The sequence below is a fragment of the Myotis brandtii genome, unplaced genomic scaffold (assembly GCF_000412655.1).
Source record: "Myotis brandtii unplaced genomic scaffold, ASM41265v1 scaffold115, whole genome shotgun sequence".
In the NCBI taxonomy this organism is placed as follows: Eukaryota; Metazoa; Chordata; class Mammalia; order Chiroptera; family Vespertilionidae; genus Myotis; species Myotis brandtii.
In genome coordinates this window covers 17,267,996-17,288,251 of record NW_005353967.1, presented here as the reverse complement: position 1 = coordinate 17,288,251, position 20,256 = coordinate 17,267,996, and the positions used below count along the sequence as shown (strand labels likewise).

General features: G+C 44.0%; 1 protein-coding gene across 1 annotated transcript in view; it reads right to left on the bottom strand.

The window, feature by feature from the left end:
- Positions 1 to 105: 105 nt before the first annotated feature.
- Positions 106 to 20,256, bottom strand: part of ANKDD1B (ankyrin repeat and death domain containing 1B) — a 39,009-nt gene continuing 18,858 nt past the window's right edge. The window contains 9 exon segments of the mRNA XM_014550592.1: positions 106 to 245; positions 2,040 to 2,241; positions 2,796 to 2,891; positions 7,674 to 7,772; positions 10,641 to 10,690; positions 10,693 to 10,735; positions 12,059 to 12,096; positions 12,099 to 12,261; positions 17,347 to 17,445. Coding sequence (XP_014406078.1) covers positions 106 to 245; positions 2,040 to 2,241; positions 2,796 to 2,891; positions 7,674 to 7,772; positions 10,641 to 10,690; positions 10,693 to 10,735; positions 12,059 to 12,096; positions 12,099 to 12,261; positions 17,347 to 17,445 — 930 coding nt within the window.

Below are 20,256 nucleotides of genomic sequence, written 5' to 3'. Positions count from 1 at the left end.
GCCCCAGTGAATCCCAAGCTGGGACCGTTGCTGTTCAGGGCAGTGTCTCTGCCAATGGTCCCCTAACATTTCAAGGGACCAGGAGTGTCAGTCTATTGAAAACTGTCACTCACCAGCTAGTTCTTGGAAACCTGCGCGGACCAGCTCTTCGTACGGGTGCCTGACCGGCGCGGCCTGCATCATCAGGGCCCCATGCAGCCAGATGAGCAGAGCCCTGTGGCCGTGTTCACGGAAGCTGTCCTGTCCTGTGCCACACACACAAGGTCAGAGGCAAAACACCACCTGCTGCTGCTGTCGCTCTGTGCCTGGGATCTCAAGTCTAACTGTAACTCCTCTGCGGCTGCTCTTCTGGTGATGGTTAGATCAAAGCCACAGGGGAGGAAAGCCCTTCCAGCTGCTCCCACTGGTGCTGCTTTAGGGCGACCAGCGTGGGGACTCACTCCAGCACTGGCCATGCACCCACTGTGCTAGACATAGCCCAGAGGAGCGGACTCAAGATTTCACAGCCGCATCCCTGCCCTGTGGGAAGGGACAATCTTAATGAGACGTGGAGCTTTTTAAACTCAAACTTAAAGTGCCTATACCACCTGGGGATCTTGTTAAAATGCACGTTCTGACTCAGTCGGTCTGGGGTGACGACCTGCGTGTCTAATAAGCTCTCAGGTGCTGCTGCTGCTGCTGCTGCTGCCCATTACCCACACTCTGAGCAGCAGCAGGTAGCAACCTACTGCTGCTGCTGCTGCTGCTGCTGCTGCTGCTGCCCGTTACCCACACTCTGAGCAGCAGCAGGTAGCAACCTGCCACTCCAGTTCCTGGTGGAAGTCTGCATTCCCTCCCCTCTCTGGACCAGTGAGTGCTGGGCAAATACTAGTACTCCCTGGATACCTAACCCCTGAGAAGTGTGGGAGACGTGCTGGGATGTGGAGATGAGAAGCCACTACCATTCCAGTAGGAGGTCACAGTCACAAACACAGGACAGGCTTCTGGCTCAGTGGAGTGTGTGCCCAGGAGCTGGGTCTGAGCTCGGGGAGGAAGTTCATGGGACAGACTGTTGGAGGGACCGGCGTTTCAGGGAGAGCGAACTGTGCACATAAAGAACATACTCCTAGGTGAACCCTCTGATCTTGCCCTTGCCCAACTAATTTTCCTTAAATACCATCATTAACATGCCATGCCTCTGTTCAAAAGTCCACCAACTCCCTGGTGCCACTACCGGAATCACAATATAAGTGGATTGTGAATATTACTGTTATCATGCCAACGAGGGTACAAACTGCATCAAACATGTGCCATGGCTTACTGAGCCAATGGACCCTCACCTGGCAGATGTAGGCCCTGTGTAGGCACCTCTGCAGTGTTGGCCTGAAACATTTTAAACGCCCCCTACTCTGATGGCAAGTACTCAGAGGGCACACTATATTTCCAAACCATTTCTTTAGGCCAAGAGCGCTTTCCAGAAGACAACTTTCCTAAAGACTTCACAGAACATATATGTCTAATTAGCAGCAAAGGAGAAATAACAAAGAATTCTTTTCAGAAACTACAGTCAATATCCAATATTTTCCCTTTTTTTCACATGAAAATGTGTCCTAGAATTAGCCATAAAAAGCACCATCACTTGTGGTACAAGTAGCACGGGGTCAGGGGATGTGCTTCTGTGTCTACAGTCCCCAGCAATCAGCGGTGCAAGTCAACGATAGCATGGGGCTTGTTCACATCTCATGATACTCACATATGGGAATTGCTATAAGTAGAAAGTTTTCCCAAAGAAAGTGTTGGCTTCTTTGTTTATAAAGTTAATTGGTTGATTAATGCCAAACAAGCTTTCTATCTTTCCTAGGTTTGGGCCAAATCATTAAAAAGCAAAGCTAAGGACTCCAGCTGACGTGACCTCACTAGTTCTGACAGCTGGAGTCTTGGCATCCTCTGAGAGAGCCCTGAGTCTGTGTCCCTGGCACTTACCTGGAAGATCTGCCACCAGGAAGGACTGCTGTTCCCAACACTGAATGCCTCTGCCCACATCACCTGGGGGTGCTCACCTGACCACTGCTCCTCGATGGCTCTGATCTGGTCATCTGTGAAGTTCCATGCTCGGGCCAGCCTCTGCCACTCGTTGGCCTTCAGCTGACGGTAAGCCCGGTTCCAGAGGAGACTGTCAATATGCCTGGTCTCCTGGCTGTGATCTTGCTTGAATGTCAGAGGAAAGTTGGTTGGTGCATCCCTGGTGCTCTCACCATGCTTCTAAATTGAAAGTAATGGTATCAAATGATTTTAGATATTTTCTGCTTATTGCCTTATTTCAGAGTAAATATTTTCAGATATAACTGGTAAGGGGGTAACCAGGACTACCTTTTCAATGTTATCTATCATTGGATCATTTTTGTCATTCAAGATGGAGACAAAAAAAAACAACGAATCCCTTAATAGGGTGCTGTTATCAGAATGTCCACAAGAGAGCACTATTGCAACTACTCCCTTACTAGGGAGCTGTTCTCAGCAGGTCCATCAGACATTGCAACACCTCCCTGCAGGCGAGAGCTCTCTAGGTCTATCATGGGGTTTTCTTTTCAGACTGTCAGATTCATTACTACCGTGCTGTTCTCAGAATGTGAGTACTGTCTGTCTGACACAGGAAATGTGAGGGATGTTACAGTGTTGTGTCCCTTGCTTCTGTCGCAACCCATTGCTATTTCCCCACCCCCAAAGAAAACAGAGGTGATGCCAACAGAGGTGATGCCTTGGCTAAGGAAATGTCACCACAAAAAATGCATTTTTAATGTATCGTCCTTCCTTGCCTCTCTCCAGGCATAGTATCTTCCTGCTTTTATGAGCATGTCCACAACAAGGCTGTGGTTGCTCTGGGAGGCCACCGCCAAGGCAGTCTTCCCTTGCTGAAAGTTAAAAATGAAAGTGTCAGGCGGGATGGCCTAGTTACTAGGCGGATCTCAATCTGTGGGTCACAACCCCTTTGGGGGTCGAACGACCCTTTCACAGGGGTCGCCTAAGACCATCCTGCATATCAGATATTTACATTACGATTCATAACAGTAGCAAAATTACAGTTATGAAGTAGCAACGAAAATAATTTTATGGTTGGGGGTCACCACAACATGAGGAACTGTATTAAAGGGTCGCGGCATTAGGAAGGTTGAGAACCACTGGGTAGGTAGGAGCTCTAGTTTTAGAACAAGGGAGCCTGGGTTCAAATTCTAACCCTACTGCTTCCTTGCAGGGTGAACTTGGGCCAGTCCTTAGCTGCTCTCCATCTCAGTAACTACTTCATGGTGTCGTGGTGAAAGGTATATAAGATAATGTATGTAATGCCCTTAGGACATGTCATGCATGACACATGTAAATTGTCCAAGAAATGCTAGATATTGATCGTGTCTGGTGCTGGGACAACTGGGCAAGGGAAAGAGTTTGGGCTAGGGACTCATGATCAACAAGTAATATTTTACACGTGCTCTACCAATGAGAACCCAAACATTTCTCCAATACCCCCCGGGTTCTCCCTGGCTCACTGCCCTGGGATGTGCTCAGCAAATAAATTACATGATTGTACCTTTTCTCCTCCAAAGGCAGACTCGACCTGTGGCAGAGGCTTTAGCAAGCGGCCATGCCCCCACCCTTCCATAGCCTTCCCTTCCTTTCTTCTATAGGAAGAGACCTCTTGGTTTTAGCTGGGCACTTGGCCACTCCAAACAATTCCTAGTCCCCCTTGTACTGAGTTCTGGCCAGCGGTACATGCAACTTCTGGGAAGTATCTTTAAATAGAGGAGGGATTTCACTCTCCTTCCTTTCCTCCTCCTCCTGAGTGGAATGCTGGCATGGCGGTAAGAGCTTCAACAGCCACCTTAGCCCAGGAAGCGGGAGCCGTGCATTAAGAAGGTTAATAAGACAGAAAAGGGCTAGATTTTATTTAAAGTAATATCACTCATGACAACATGACTAATTCATAGCACAGAATTCAGCTTGCTAGGCTCCTAACTAGAATTTGTTTTCTATTATATCATATTACCTCTAACCAAGGATGAGGGTTGAAATCTTAACCAAATAGTCTGATAAATAAGGGCTATTCTAGACATAATTTGGGGCAGGAGTGGCCTGGAGCTGATATGGTACCTTAAATTACAGAAGGCACGCCTTTGTCAGGATGGATATAGCTTAAAGCCAGGCACACAGCTTTGCAAGCAGTGTACTCTAGATGTTTCCCCCTAGATTTTATGCAGTACACAATCTAGACATCTATACATTTTATTTTCCTGAGCAAAAGGGGGCAGTTCCCTTTGTTTTGCCAACGACCCATGAAAAATTTGCTCAAGAATCCTGACAAAAATTAAAATGAATGGTCAGACATAACCCAAGAAGAAGTTCCAATCACAGGAACCTACGTTTCTATGCTTAGGGATCCAGAAATTTATCCCAATTATTCTCTCACATCTGACTACTTGCAACTCCCAGCAACCCAAATGATTCAGCTGTTAGGGCAGGCACTAAGACCCAGGTGAGCCTAAAAATTAGGGCTGAAAGCAATCAGCTTCTAATCAAAAGAGACAGTAATGAAATTAGGAAGAACTGCATTTTGCAGGCATTTAGCAAGCCTCCAAGTATACATTGTCTAAATTCTGGCTTGTAAAGCCATTTGCATCACCGTAATTAGCCTATTTGGGGAAGGCAGCATTCTGAGAGCCAGTTTTCAGGCTCATAGAAAACCTTTCCTGGGCCTGGCCAGCATGGCCAGGTTGAGTGTTGACCTATGAACCAGGAGTTCACGGTTGAATTCCTGGAAAGGGCGTATGCCCAGGTTGAGGGCTTGATCCCCAGTGTGGGGTGTGCAAGAGGCAGCCAATCAATGATTCTCTCATATCAACGATGTTTCTATCTCTCTATCCCTCTTCCTTCCTCTCTGAAGTCATTAAAAATATGTATTTTTTTAAAAAGAAACCCTTCCCCCGGAGTGTGTGCTGGAGTGGAAATCCAAATACTTATGCCATTGAGGGTGGAAGGCCCTCGGGGAGCCTTGTGATATCTCAGGCCCAGAGAACACGTTTCTGGGAAAGTCAAATGTATACCAAACCTTGGCTCCTTTTTTCCCATCCAGGTCTTAATTGAGTCGGAAACAGTCACTTATCTTTGGTAAAAATTGTTGGAGCAGATAGAAAAGGTAGCTTTTATTTATTAATTCAATATGTGTTTGGTGCCAACTATATTCTAGGCCCTGAGAGGAAAGAGAGAGGAGGAGAAGGAAAATCTGGGAAAATCAATTGTGAGGTCTAGTAAACTGTGGGCTATTGTTCTGAAAACAAAGTCAAGTCGTAGTATTAACAGTGTTTACTCAAATAGCCAGTCCACTATCACCAAGGGACCCAACATGAAGTCCCTGCAATGCTATATAGATTCTCCACCCCCCAAGACTGCCCTGGAGGTGTTATATATTAATGAAAAAGTAGAATAAAGTACAAAAAGAAAGCACAGGAAAATACTAACACTAAATGTTAATACTAATCCTAAATGTTATTAGAAGCTAATGAGCTACAACTCGTGAGGTGCCACCTAAGTCATGGAATTATGGGTGGTTGTGTTTTCCTTATGCTTTTCTATGTTTTCCAGATTGTCGACAGAGGAACTGTATTATTTTTATTACCAGAAAAAAAGAGTTAATTTTAAAAAGTGACATACAGAGAAGAGTAAAATAGCATATCACTACTTCCAATCCTAAAAGTGTAAAATGTGTGATTCGGAAGTAGAGTAGGGTGATTACACTGGGAATTAGGGGTATGCTGAGCTGGTGAACCATCTGGGTGAAGACAAGATGGGAAAGCACCAGACAATCGAGCAGCCAGGAGCCGTGACTTTGAAGCCAGGCTCTTACTATGTGTGTGCCCCTGCTGTCATTAACATTTCTCAAATCTTGTCTTAAAAAGTAGGTTTTTTTTGTCCCCTTCACAGAAGACATGTGAGGATTGAAGGAAGATAGAGTGTGTGAGCAACTCACAGGGCTGCCACCAGCAGTCTGTAGCTTTTCCATCATTCAGTAAAGCTGGAACCTAATGGACAGTGATCCCGCTACCCTCCAATGGCTGAGCCTGCATTCCTTCATCAAACAAGTCCCCATAATAGCCAAAAGGTGGAAGCAACCCAAATGTTCAAATAAAACCCTAAAATGCAAATCAACCGAACAGCGGAACTGACGGGTCGCTATGACGCGCACTGACCACCAGGGGGAAGACGCTCAATGCAGGAGCTGACCCCTGGAGGTCAGTGCACTCCCACAGCCGGAGCTCTGCTCAGCTGACAGATGGGCGTCAGACGCCCGGGCTGATGGCTGGTGAGCACAGCTATGGCGCGAGCCTCTCCCACGAACACCCCCTGCGTACCCAGGTGCAGTGGGGATAGATGAGCGGGAGTGGCTTGGCACCCAGCCCAGGCTCAGGCTTGGGCTCCTCCCTGGCCACATGCCACTTCGTGCACTACTCCGTGCTGTGAGGGATCGTCGTGGACAGCAGACTGGAGCCCAACGAGCTAGCGGGTAAGGCTGGGCTGTGGCGGTGTGGAGGTCCACGATTCCTGCAGGCCAGGCCAAGGGACCCCACCAGTGCACGAATCCGTACACTGGGCCTCTAGTATACAATAAAAGAAATTCTAACACATGCTACAACATGGATGAATCTTGGGGACATTATGCTAAGTGAAATAAGCCAATTACAAAAGTCAAGTACTGTAGGATTCCACATATATGAAGTGCCTAGAGCAGTCAAATTCATAGAGACAAAGTAGAATGGTGGTTGCCAGGGCCTGGGTAGGGAGGAAGGGAGGAGGAGGAAATGGGCAGTTGTTCATAGAGTTTCAGTTTCGCAAGATGAAAAGGTTCTAGAGATTGGTTGCACAACAGTGAGAAGGTACTTAACAATACTCAACTGCACACTTAAAAATGATCAAGATGGTAAATTTTATGTTTTGTGTATTTTACTATTTAAAAACTTTTTAAAATAAAAAGTTTAGACATGCATGAGTATGTTTATTGCAGCTCTGTTTATAACAGTAAAAGCTTAGGAACAACTTAAATGGCCATCAGCTGAGGACTAAATTACCATATGCCCATACCACACTCTATTATGCACTTGTGTAAAAAAGGATGAACTCTCCACGTACTAATATGGGACCATCACCATTTTATATTGTTAAAGCAAAAACGCTACATGCAGAACAAAATGTAGAGGTATATCACCACTGTGTAAAAAGGACAGAGGAATAAAAGAAGAGTAAAATATATTTATGTTTGCTTACCTATGCAGAAAGAAACTCTAGAAAGAATAGAGAAATGTATGATAATGGATACATATGTCAAGGGTAGTATGGGAACCAGACAAACAGGGACAGAGGTGGGCGGGAAATATTTACTGTCAAACCTTTACTAATTATATATATTGCACCATGTGAATCTGTAATCTTTTCAAAAAATTAATAAATAATTTGAATTTTAAAAACACATTTTATTGTTCAGAGTAAAAATTCTTACTGACTTATCTTGAGATTCTTTACTGACTATCAAGACAAAGGTTTCTCTAGTTTGCGTCCATTTCACAACGGCTATGCTGCTGCTCACGGCTTCCAGCCAACAGGGCGTTCTCAGCAACCATCGCAGCTGCACAGAGTGAAGTCCATGAAGTTACCTTATCCACAGCCTTCAGATCACAGCCTGCCTTCAGCAGGGTTTCCACCACATCCATGTTTCCAAGGTCGGCAGCTACGTGCAAAGCAGTCTGCTGCCTCTGCCATGAGAAATTTCAAAACTGTGATCCAAGCTTGTTAAGAAGGGGAAAAATTTGCATAGTGACAAGACAAAGAGAAAATAGTGTTCTATATCAACATCAGGAAAAACAGATAAGATCACATATTTTTAAGTACGCACAGGGGACATTCATGGCAGTACTGTTTATGACAGTAAAAAACGATAGGAAGTTGCATGTTTAACAAGGAGATTCATTGGATCAGTGGTTCCCAACCTTTTTCTGGCCATGCCCCACCTAAGAATCTCTAAAATCCAGATCCTCCCACCCCCGCCCGTGACATATAATTCTTATTATTCAAAAAGTGAACTCCTACTCACATGGAGGAAGCCTAAAAGGCCATTAACTTGGTCTAAACAAGCTTCCAAAGAACATGGCATCCATGAAAGAAAAAAATAAAAGAATGAAAGGACAGTTGAAGTACTGAGGAAGAAATCACTAAGAAACTGTTAAAAAAATAATAATATGAAGTGATATGAAAAAATAGCAAATAAAGTTTCAGAACATATAATAGAGAGCTGAAATGCATAAATATGTCACAATATATTTTTACACACTGTATATGAGGTCCCTAGAACCATAAGAAATGCACAAAATTCACTGTTAATAACTCATCTCCAATTGCCCCCCTTCAAAATCAAATTGCCTCCCTGTGGGGCATGTGCCCCACATTGGGAACCACTGCATTAGATGAACTATGGAATGCCCATATATTGGAATAGTAGGCAACTATTAAAGATAGTTTTTAAAAAGTGATTCCAATATGAGGTGCCTAGAACAGTCAGGTTCATAGGGACAGGAAGTAGAATGGTGGTTGCCAGGGGCTGAGGGGAGGAGTCTGGGGAGTTACTATTTAATGGAAATAGCGTTTCAGTTTGGGAAAGATGAATGGTTGTGATAGTTGTGCGACAATGTGAATATACTTAATGCCACTGAGCTGTACATTTACAAATGGTTAAAAAGGTAAATGTTATGTCATGCATATTTTGCCACAATAAAAAATAGTTTCAAATATTATTTTTTAAAATGGAAAAAATACTTACTTAACGTTAAAAGCCTTAGAAAACAAGGAAACAACATTATATTTAGCTGAGCTCAAATATATATTTAAAAATTTATATAAGAAAATACATCCATGATCTTAAGAGTAATAATATCTAGATAGTGGGATCCGAAGTTACTTTTATTCTCCATCCTCTTCTATTTTGTAAATTTCCTGCATTGTAACATATAAGAGACTATAGGACTTCTCATTTCTTTCTGGAACAATCATTTTCCTATTAAGAGGATAAGAGTGTCTCAAAGAATATCTGAAATCGTAAGAAGCCACCCACCTTAATCTACCACCCAAAGTACTGCTGATGTGAAACATTTCTAAAATATTGGGACAGAATGTTGGTTGTGATGTAGCCCCACCCCTAAACCAGAGAAAGGAAGCAATTTCCTCAGGTTACACAGCTGGGCAATAACCAAGCCCAGTACTCTTCCTACCAGCGCACAGGCCAACGTGCGTAGGGCATTCCCATAATTAATATCAACGTGCACTTATTAAAGACTGTTGGATGGCTGCGTGCCCCTCAGGGGGATCATCACCCCAGACATTGCACTTATACTGACAAACCTACCGCAGGCCTATCCAACGTGGAAGGGAGACACACGTGTAAAACGTCAAATCCTTGTAAAATCTCATGTGACAGTGCTGCTGTAAGTCTGAGGCAGGAGATGCGCCAAAATGCTAACAAGAGTTCTCCCTCTTTGGGGAGATTACAAATAAATTATAAGTTTTTAGCTTATTTATGTTTTCTTATTTTCATATACTAAATGCATTCCTGGTCTAACAACAAATTAAAACAATCAAGTCTGGTTCTATAACTGGATGGTAGCTAGCATACCCTCCTTCTCTGGAGTAGATCTAGTAGGAAAGGCCGAGGGCATTAACATAGCTGAGCACATAAGTATATTTAAGAACAAGAGGAGCTTTTCTTCCCCCAAACTTTGGGATAGAAGATGGGGGAGGAGGAAGGTCCCCGGGGAAGGAGGCACAGAAGGGCAATGGTCTCCATCAGCTCAGGGCACAGGTGAGCTCCGAGGAGAAGACGACACAGATGAGTGGGTGCCCCGGGTGGACAGATGTGCAGCAGGTTAGCCGGCACGCCCGCCCACCTGGCCGGCTCCACCCCAGGGCACAGCCCAGGCTTCTCTGGGAAGAGGCAGCCAGAAAGGCAGGGGGAGCCCAGAGGTCTCTGTCCTCAGGGTTCTGGGAGGGCTCCTCTCCTGAGAGCTTCCCTCCCCATTCCCTCCCAGCAGCTCCTGGGAGAGGGCAGCCGCCTGAGGGCAGGCCCATCCCCACCCTCTTCACTCTCCCACCCCCACCTGTCCACTTCCAGCCAGAGATGGATTCCTTTTATGGGCTATTCGATGCTGCTCCCCTGGATTGAAATCATGGCGATTTTTATTACAAGATTTTGCCTCTGGGCTAAAATACTGTCTATAACATAGAAACAAAGCTTCCTTCTTGTGGCAAAGCCCCCCCCTCCCCCCCCCATTACAACATCTCAACTGGGGGCAGAGCTTTTCATTTAAAGAGCCTCTGGGAACTTACCTCTGAGCTACTGATCATCTATCAGAAAAGCCAGGCCCATTAAATAAACATACTGGCAGAGCCCGTTTGTGTGTTGGAAAAAGACGAAGTATCTGTGTGCAGGTTACAGAGAAAACAAGGATAAAAAGAATGTGCACATTCCTCTCAGGACATTTTAGAGCGCCGTGAACTTGATCAAAACTACCCCTAAACACACACTGTGCTGAGACATATAAGAGACACTCCAGGTTCTGACTTGCCTGACTTACCTGATTTAAGACGTCAATGTCATGCTGTGCACTTAAGCTGTTGACCAGGCGATGTGGTTGTTGATAACAGCTAAATGAAGGGCGGACGCCTTAGGCTACAGAAATAAACAAAAATTTCAAATACAAACATCCTGGCTTCCTCCTTCATATAAAAAAGTGACTCGTTTCAGCAGACGCCTCCTAATACTCTGCGTACCGACTTGCCCAGCACAGGGATGACCTCTAGTCCGTGCTAAGCAGTCTTCTCCATCCCAGGGCTGGGCAGCAAACCTGCTCACCAACGACCAGCTTCCCCCTTCATTCGTTCTAGAACTATACCCTGAAGCCCAGGCTCTTTTCAGGACACTAGGGACTGAGTGGTGAGCATGGCCCATTCTCAGGAATCTTGCAATCTAGTGGGGGAAGCAAATATTAACTGGTGTTTGTTTGTTTGTTTTTTAGTCACAAAATAAATATACAATTACATATTATGGTAAGGGCTTTGGAGGAAAGTAAAGAGTAGCAGGAGAGCATATGTGGGAGTGGGCAGAGGGTGAGCAAGGGAAATGGGAGACAGATGGGGCTGGAGGGGGCAATGTGCAGGGAAGGCTTTCTGCACAGGCCCCATCTGCTCAGGAGGAACCTTCCCTCTTGACACACTGAGCACGAAAAAAAAGAGAGTAGGAACAAGTATCCCTCCTCCCAGGGAGTGGGCAGTGTCCTTCCTGCTGGACCACCGGCCTTGCTGGGGCCCAGCCCCTCCTGAGGAAAAGGAAGCATCTCTGGATGGGCCAGGCAAGTTCAGAGCCAATTCCTCAACGCCCTTCTCCAAAAACGACCAGCCATGGTTGAAAGCACATCACTTCTCTGGAGTTAATACAATAAGTAGTAATGGTTGAGCAAGATCCGAGGAAATAATATTCTCACAGGAGGAAAGAAAAACAGGGTGAGAAATAGAGGAATGTTTCCCATCTAATTCCAGCACAGAGAACCTTTGTAAGTTTTACCAAAGCCAATTCAAACTTCAGAAAACCGAAATCAGCATGAAGGATTGACTTTCAAAAGAAAAACAAGACTGTTCCTGAAGGAGGGAAAATGATCTTTCTCCTTCCTATTGACAGCAGCTTCATCATTTGCCCAGACTGATGAATTTAATACAAGAAGAATGGCATCTCTAGACACATAGCAAATATAAATGTTTAAACCACACAGATTTCATTTTCTCCAGGAACTTCAATGACTTTCTAAATTTCATTCCTCGGATTTTATTTCTCAATATTAAGACTCAGTCTCCAAAAGAAGTCAGTCGGCCGTCCCAGAAAGAATCCCTTCTTTGTGAGCACCCGTCCCCGTCCCCACCGCGTATCTGCGGGGAGCATCTCCCACAGGCCAGCCTCCCAGCGCCACCATCAGAGCCGGAGTGACTGGAATAGACTCACCGTCACATTCTGGTGCAGATCAGTGTTCTCCCTGAGAAGAAGCTGACAAGGGCTGCGTGGCCATTCTGGGTTGCTATCTGCAAAGCACTGGTATTGAGCTGCAGGAAACAGGTGGAAAGGGCACAGAGGGCTTCCCATTGGAATCCAGCATGCTTTCTGGCATTCGTCACATGGCAGTCAATTAATTCAATGAAGTGGTATGACTATTTAATAAAGAAAATCCAATGTGTTTTCGATAATTTGGGGAGGTTCTGTGTTGCTTCTACATGTTTTCCACTAAAGAGTCAGAGGAATACATGCCTCAGGCAAATATGGGTTAAATCTGTTTCCCTTCTCCAGGAAGCACAAAGTAGACTAGAGCCAAGTCTTCTCTCTATACATCCTGCAACCCCACCCCGCCCCCTTGAGCCAAAATAGCTGACGTGGTATTGGTCCCAAGAAACGCCTCAGCACTCTCTGCCTCCTTGCCTGCTTGCTAGCAGCTCTCCCCTTTGCCAAAGCTTAGCATGACCGATACTGAGGGAACGCTGCAGCATTCCTCATGGCCCTTTTTCTCAACCCCTTTAGCACTCCCTCCCCTCCACTGCCAGCAGCTGCCTCTTACAGCTCCCTGTGCTCAAACGTCTTCACCCAGTGCCCACGCTAGATGTCAAACTGCTTTAGGTCAGGGCCTACTCTTGACTATCCTGCCATCTTCCACAAGGCCTAGCAGGTGCCTTGCAATAATGCAAGGCCAACACATAGCTATTGTTTAATTCATTGTAGGATTGCTACACAGTTTTGGGGCCCAGGATGCTGTAGGAGAGTATGTTTTCCTAAAATGGCTGCACAGGTATCTCCTCTCCCACATGCTCTTCTGCAGCATGACCCTGCCACTCCCCCATCAAGCAGTGGAGTTTATTTCTTCGCCCATTGAATCTGGGTAGATCCTGTAACTGCTTTGACTAATAGAATATGGCAGAAGTGACAGCGTGCCAGTGCCAGGTGCGGCCCCTACCTGGCCTGGCAGCTTCTGCTTCCTACCTCATGGAAGCCAGTTGCCATGCCGTGAGAAGACCAAGGCATATGGAGACACCACATGCTGGTCCTCTGCCAGGCATGCGAGTGAGCCTCTGCGGACACCCACCTCAGTTAAGCCTTCAGATGACTGAAGGCCTGACTGACATCTCACTGTAACCACATAATAGACCTAGACCTAGAGTAAGCATCTCCCAGCTGGGCCTGGTCAACCCTCAGAGCCACAAAAGACAATAACGCATTGTTTTAAGCCACTGCACTTTGGGCTGGTTTGTTATGACGCAATAGATAAGTGGAACAGATGCTAACAGGAATAATATACATTCTGACCAACTAGGGTAGCATGAGCTGATATCAAATGCCTTTATAACCTTGGATAAGTGGCCTCTCAGATATGGGCCACTTTGTCCTCCTCTATAGAAATGACATTACCACCTACATTGGTTTTTTATTGCTATTATTAACAAAGCACCACAAACTTGATAGCTTAAACAATACAAATGTATTATCTTACTGGTCTGAAAGTCAGAAGTCTGAAATGGGTCTTACTGGGCTAAAATAAAGGCCTTTTTGGAGGCTTTCAGAAGAATCCATACCTTGGCCTTTTCCATTTTATAGAACCCCTCACATCCCTTGGTTCACGGCCCCCTTCCTCCATCTTCAAAGCTGGCAAGGGTGCGCGGAGTCCTTCTCATATTGCCTCCCTCTGACCTCTTTGCCCACCTCCCTCGTTCGCTTTAAAGGACCCTTGTGATTACATCAGCATCGACTGGATAATGCAGGATACTCCCATTTTAAGGTCAGGTGACAAACAACCTTAATTCCCTCTGCAACCTAAATTTCCCTTTGCCAGGTACCATAACGTATTCACAGATTCCCAGGATTAGGCTGCGGGGCCATTGTTCTGCTTATCACACCACCCTATCGCTTTCTCTCAAAACACAGCAATACTGGGACAATAAATGAGCTAGTAAATATGTATAGTAATCATAATTATAATCTTATTCACTTCACAAAAAATTATTGCACACTTTTTCTGTGCCGGCACTATGTTAGATATTGGGGGGATTTGAGGAGACTGACAAGATCTCTGTGGGAGTGAGCTAAATAAATTGATCTATAGGTTCATAGATTGGTAGATCAGTCAAGAATGAATTTATTAGACTCTAGATGTTATTAAAAGACTAATATCAGCTAAGGATAAGTGCTACAATGAGAAGTAAAATAGGACTGGATGACTACTTTCCAGTAAAGGATCAAGAAAGGCTTCTTGGATGGGGTGACATTTAGACTGAGATCAGGGAGATCTGAAGCAGAAACAAGTTTGTGAAGAACCCAAAGCCAGGGACCCTATAGCAGTGGTTGGCAAACTGTGGCTCTCGAGCCACATGCGGCTCTTTGGCCCCATGAGTGTGGCTCTTCCTAAGCCTCAGGAGTACCCTAATTAAGTTAATAACAATGTACCTACCTATATAGTTTAAGTTTAAAAAATTTGGCTCTCAAAAGAAATTTCAATCGTTATACTGTTGATATTTGGCTCTGATGACTAATGAGTTTGCCGACCACTGCTATAGAGGAAGAGCTGTGGGCGTCTGCGGCATTGTACCCGTGAGGTGCCACAGGCACAGTGCATAGGCCTCCAGACCTTTCAGAGCCAAAGAAATATCTGAAATCTTTAAAAAAAAAAAAAGTTCCAAGATACCAAAAGAAAACCACGAAATTGAAGTAAATAAATATTTAAGTGACATATTCATACTTCATTGATTGTTAAATGAAATATTCATAAAATATTCATTACATTTGTAAGCAATTTGTAGGTTACATTTTTTCACCTTCCTGAAATTCCCAAGTATGAACAGAGGTCTTAAGAAATCAATCATAAATTAGGGGAGTTTACCATATACAAATAATTATGAAAGTGCAAATAAAAGAGCCTTTAAAAATAAGTTTCAGCAAAAAAAAAAAAATTATTTGTTGTGAAATGTGGGGCAATTTAAATCTGCTTAATAAGATGTGAGGAGAGGACCCCCCAGAAATATGAGTTCTTAGGGTCTACAGAAGTCTGTACTGGACCCAGGCAAGTGAGTACGGCCCTGAAGAGAGCCTATTGCCCAAACTCTGGGCAGTCTCTCCATCCAGCACTAATGGAGGCAGTCGACCATCAGCTAAATCCATAATCTACTTCAATTACCTCCTCAGCAATGACTCAACCCTTTACCACCACCCCCATTGGTTGGGAGTGGGGACACAAAAGCAATCTCCTGGAGACCAAGACTAATCAATGTCAGCAGGGGAAGCACTTCCAAGAGCGTACACAATAATCACCTACAGATGTGAAAGCAAAATGAGTCCAGCGTGTCCCCTGGGTAATGTGCGTCCATGCTGCTGGCTTCTTGCATCCACTGCCTGCTTCCCTGGGGTCCTCACTAGACTGGGCAGAGGCAGGTATGGAACGCCAGTGGGGGCTGAGACTATAGATCCAGGAAGTACGTTAATAAGCTCAGAGGGAAAAGTCAAGATAACATAAAAGCTGAAAAATGGACTCAGGACAATTTCCAGACCGCCTAGATGAGGCCAAGGCCATAAGAATGTGGACAACGTGGGGCCTGCAGCTTTAGGTGGGGAGAAGTGAGCTTGTAAAAGACATTACAAAGCCAACTTTAACATCTATTTTAATGCATGAGGCTTATTTCCCCCTTTTAGATCATCCCCTTAAAATAATTTCTCTGCCCTGGCTGGTGTGCTCAGTGGTTGGGGTGTCGTCCCGTGCACCAAAGTGTCTCGGGTTTGATTCCCAGTCAGGGCACATACCCAGGTTGCAGGTCCAATCCCTGATTAAGGTGTGTGCATGAGGCAACCAATCAATGTTTCTCACTCACATCGATGCTTCTCTCTCTCCCTCTCCCTTCCTCTCTCACTAGAATCAATGAAAAACATCCTCAGGTGTTTTAACAATAAATAATTCCTGAAACTTGGGTGGAAGAAAAGTGACCAATCGCTTTTCAAGAGGGTCAAATAAATGTATACGCCTGCCAGCAGAATAAAAGGGTATAAAGTAGTACCAGTTTGGGACTTTATTCTCTAACACTTCTGAAGAGGAACTGTTTATACGTTGTGCAGATATGGAGAGATCTCCAAGATCTATGGCAATTTAAACAAAAACAGGGTGCAGAGCAGTATATATGGCTACCATTAATGTGGTGTCGGTGTGGATATGTGCGTGTGTTTAATCACATTTTCCATGTAAGATTAAATAAACTATTAATAATGTTAATTCTGAGGAGGTGAGATTTCAAAGTTGAGGTGGAATAAGACATTTTTCATCATATACCTTTTGGTACTGTTCAAAAGTTTTTGTTATTTTCATTATAATTTAAATAGAAAAGGAAAGTAAAACCATCGACAGACAAGGCCACGGCAGTGGTCAGGAGCTCAGGCACATGAGCTGTCCCCTTGGCACTGCCATTAGCTAGTCACGTGATCCTGCATGACTTCCTTAGCTTTTCTAAATTCCAGTTTTCTCATCTAAAAAATGAAGATCGACGTCAAAGGCTCTTAGCACCAAAGTGTTTTGTATTCACAGGAAGGCACCTTCCTGCCTTCTCCAGGCTCCAGACTGACCCCTGGGCTTGCACACAATTAAAACAAAATTTTTTTTTGTCAACCCCTACTATGGGTTGACAAAAACCAGGCACGCACTAGTCGGTAGGGTGAAAATAAAGCAAAATAAGAGTGTTTCTGTATTTGAGAAGTAACAACTATCTGCTCCTTTTGCCCCATTTTCAATTATTCCTTCCCCAAATAAATAGGGAGAGCCCTGGCCAATGTGGCTCAGTTGGTTGGAATGTCGTCGCGTACACAAAAAAGGTGGCAGGTTCAATTCCCAGTCAGGGTGCATGCCTGGGTTTCGGGTTCAACCCCCAGTCAGGGCACATAAGGGAAACAACCAATCAATGTTTCTCTCTTACATTGATGTCTCTCTCTCTCTCTCTCTCTCTCTCTCTCTCTCCTCCCTTTCCTTCTCCCTCCTTCCCTTCCTCTCTCTAAAATTTTTTTTAAATGAAAAATTTAAAAAATAACTAGGGAGAATGGCATTGCTTTTGAGGAGACATTAACTAGGGGATATCAGAGATAAATCAATAATGTTTACCCCAAACAAAACCAATTATAAATATTAACTCTACAGAAGCCCAGTGAGTGGACCAACACAGGACCCGATTACCCAAAGAGCATCCTGAGTGCCCCTCCCACTGCGTGAGTGGAACACATACTTTATTTGGAATGTTGATAGCACTTCCTGCTGCCACCAGCACTTTGCTGCATTCTTCATGACCTCCTGCAACAGCTAGGAAGAAGGGTGTTTCTCCATTCTAACAAAAGGAAAAATGTAAAAATTAATTACCTCTTGTCATGGAATGAAGCTGCTTGAGAAACAGTGTGCTTTACTCTTACTAATGGATAGCATTTGTGCATTACTCTTGATAATGGATAGCATTTATTAAGCATCTATGTGCCAACATATTTTGCCAAGACTATGCTTTGGCACAGTTAAGTTCCACAACAACCCCATGAGATCAGAATTAATATTATCTTCATTTTACAGATAAAGAAACTGAGCCTCAGTTGAAAAGTGGCAAAACTACGATGGAGTCCAGCTGTTTGGCTCCCAAACCTGCATTCTTTACTCTGTTATGCTGCCTCCTTTCAAACTGTTTCCCTCCATCACTCATAACCTTAACCTTTGTTAATTTATCCAGAAAACATTTAATAGACACCTACTATCTATCACTGCTAGGCACTGGGATGGAAAAGACAAATATGACACAGACCCTACCCATCAGACGGTTACAGCTTGTTAAGAAAGATAATCACAGAAACAAGGACTTATGATGCAGGGAAACACAAAAATAGAAGCACATGTGTACCAAGTGCAGCTTTAACCTTTAAAAATGACTTAAAATGTTGTATGTCATTTTTTTAAAGTAATATGCTATTTCTGTAATAATTAAGTTTCTTGAAACTTATGACAAACCTAACAGGACAGAGTGAGTTTAGTTTAGGCCAAAACAGAGAGAGAAAAGAAACTGGTCTCATATAACAACTACTTGGACATTTCCCCCTCCTTGTGCAGATTCTTTCCTAAAACCATTTCCCCTGTTGGATGTTAAGAAAAACATCCTTAAGAACTGCATCAGGACAGCTCAGAGGTTCTACTTGTAGCTCTTTCGATATGAACAATCATGGTAACGGGGGTGCAAGAGCATGGAAACAAGTTCCCATTGCAACCAGATGGAAAAACTGTGTCCCCGCTGCCTCACCTGAGTGCCTGGGACAGCCATCTGTTACAACAGAATTTCTCCTCATAACCTACCTTCTCATTTTCCCAGGAAAAGAGATGCCAAAAGGCAAACCCCAGTGGAAAAACATTTGCACAAAATGTGAAGGAAAGAATTCACATCTTTAACATATTAAGAGCCTAATAAACGTTCATATCTTTGATCCAACAATCCTACCTCTAAGAATACACCCAAAGGAAATAGTGAGGAATTCAAACTAAGGGTTATGCACCAAGAGGTTCATGATAGCATATAATAAAGGAAAACTGAAATAAACTAACTAAATAATAAACTAAATGAATTTGGGGCATCCACTACAATGTATACATGCATGGGAATTCAAAGAAAACTGGCAGGAAAACACACGAGAGGTATACAAGGGAATCATTTCAGTGTCGGGGAAATATGAGAACTGCTGTTTATCTTGATTCTTATCTCAATTTTTTAAAATGTCTATTTCAGGCATATGTTTTGTAATGTGTTAACTCTAAATATATATGTGGCCGGCACACGCACAAACTTTGTTTCCTGACATGAGTTTGCTACCAAACATGTTTGGAGGCAATTGCTCTAGTCTAGAGCATATTCACATAGGCCACTCCAGCTGCTCTGGCAACAGCTTCTCCCAAGAAACAGAGGCAGCCGGGGACGGTATGGATGTTATGGGCCTTGTCCAAAAGGCTAGCAATATCACAGACACTCTACTTTGTGCAAGGAAGCCTATCATAACCTGTAATTACAGTTTGCTGGATGTTACGAGTTCTCCCCAATGGGCCCTGACTCAAAAATAGCCAAAAGGTGGATGAAACCCAAGTGCACACATTCCAGTGGTCAAGCATTAAAACAGAGCAGGGCCAGCACGACTAAGACTTTAAACCCTGTGACCTCAGGACTCCATCTCTATAGTGATTCCTGAAGGCACAGCACACCTACAATCCACCCGAGGTGATTCGTGTTCTTTTTGAGTTTCTAAAACATCCGTCCTAACTTTCATCCAAAAGAACCAAGTTCCTGGGATCGCCTTTAATTAAGTTAAATCCATTAATCCTGATCATCTCGCCAGATAGTCAGAAAAGAGTGCATACACACACAAATAAATAAATGGAGGCTCCCCTGTTGGCCAGGGTCCTTGGCTAAGAGCCTGGCTTAAATGCTCCTAGAACAGTGGTTCTCAACCTTCTGGTCCTTTAAATATAGTTCCTCATGTTGTGACCCAACGATAAAATTATTTTCGTTGCTACTTCATAACTGTAATGTTGCTACTGTTATGAATCGTAATGTAAATATCTGATATGCAGGATGGTCTTAGGCGACTCCTGTGAAAGGGTCATTCAACGGCAAAAGGGGTCGAGATCCACAGGTTGAGAACCGCTGATCTATATGAAATGGAATCAAGAAAGTAGGCATTATTCAGCCCTGGCCAGTGTGGCTCAGTTGGTTGACTATCATCCCAGGCACCAAAAGGTTGCTGGTCAATTCCTGATCAGGGCACACACCCAGTTTATGGGTTCCATCCATGGTCGAGGTACATACGAGAGGCAACTGATTGGTATTACTCTCTCACATCAATGTTTCTCTCTCTCTCTCCCTCTCCCTTCCTCTCTCTCTAAAACCAATAAAAACATATATAAAAGTAAATAAGTGAATAAATAAAATACTTAAGAATGTCCATAAGAGTATAAACTGGAGGCTGCTAGCAGCCGTCTTTCCCACCTTGTGGAGAGTATGCCTATCAATAATGCCAACACAGAGAAAGCCAGGAGATGGATCCAGCCATGCCTGAAGCTAGCAAGATATACCCTCAAATTTAGGAGTTAATAAATTACCTTATTTCTTAATCTAGAT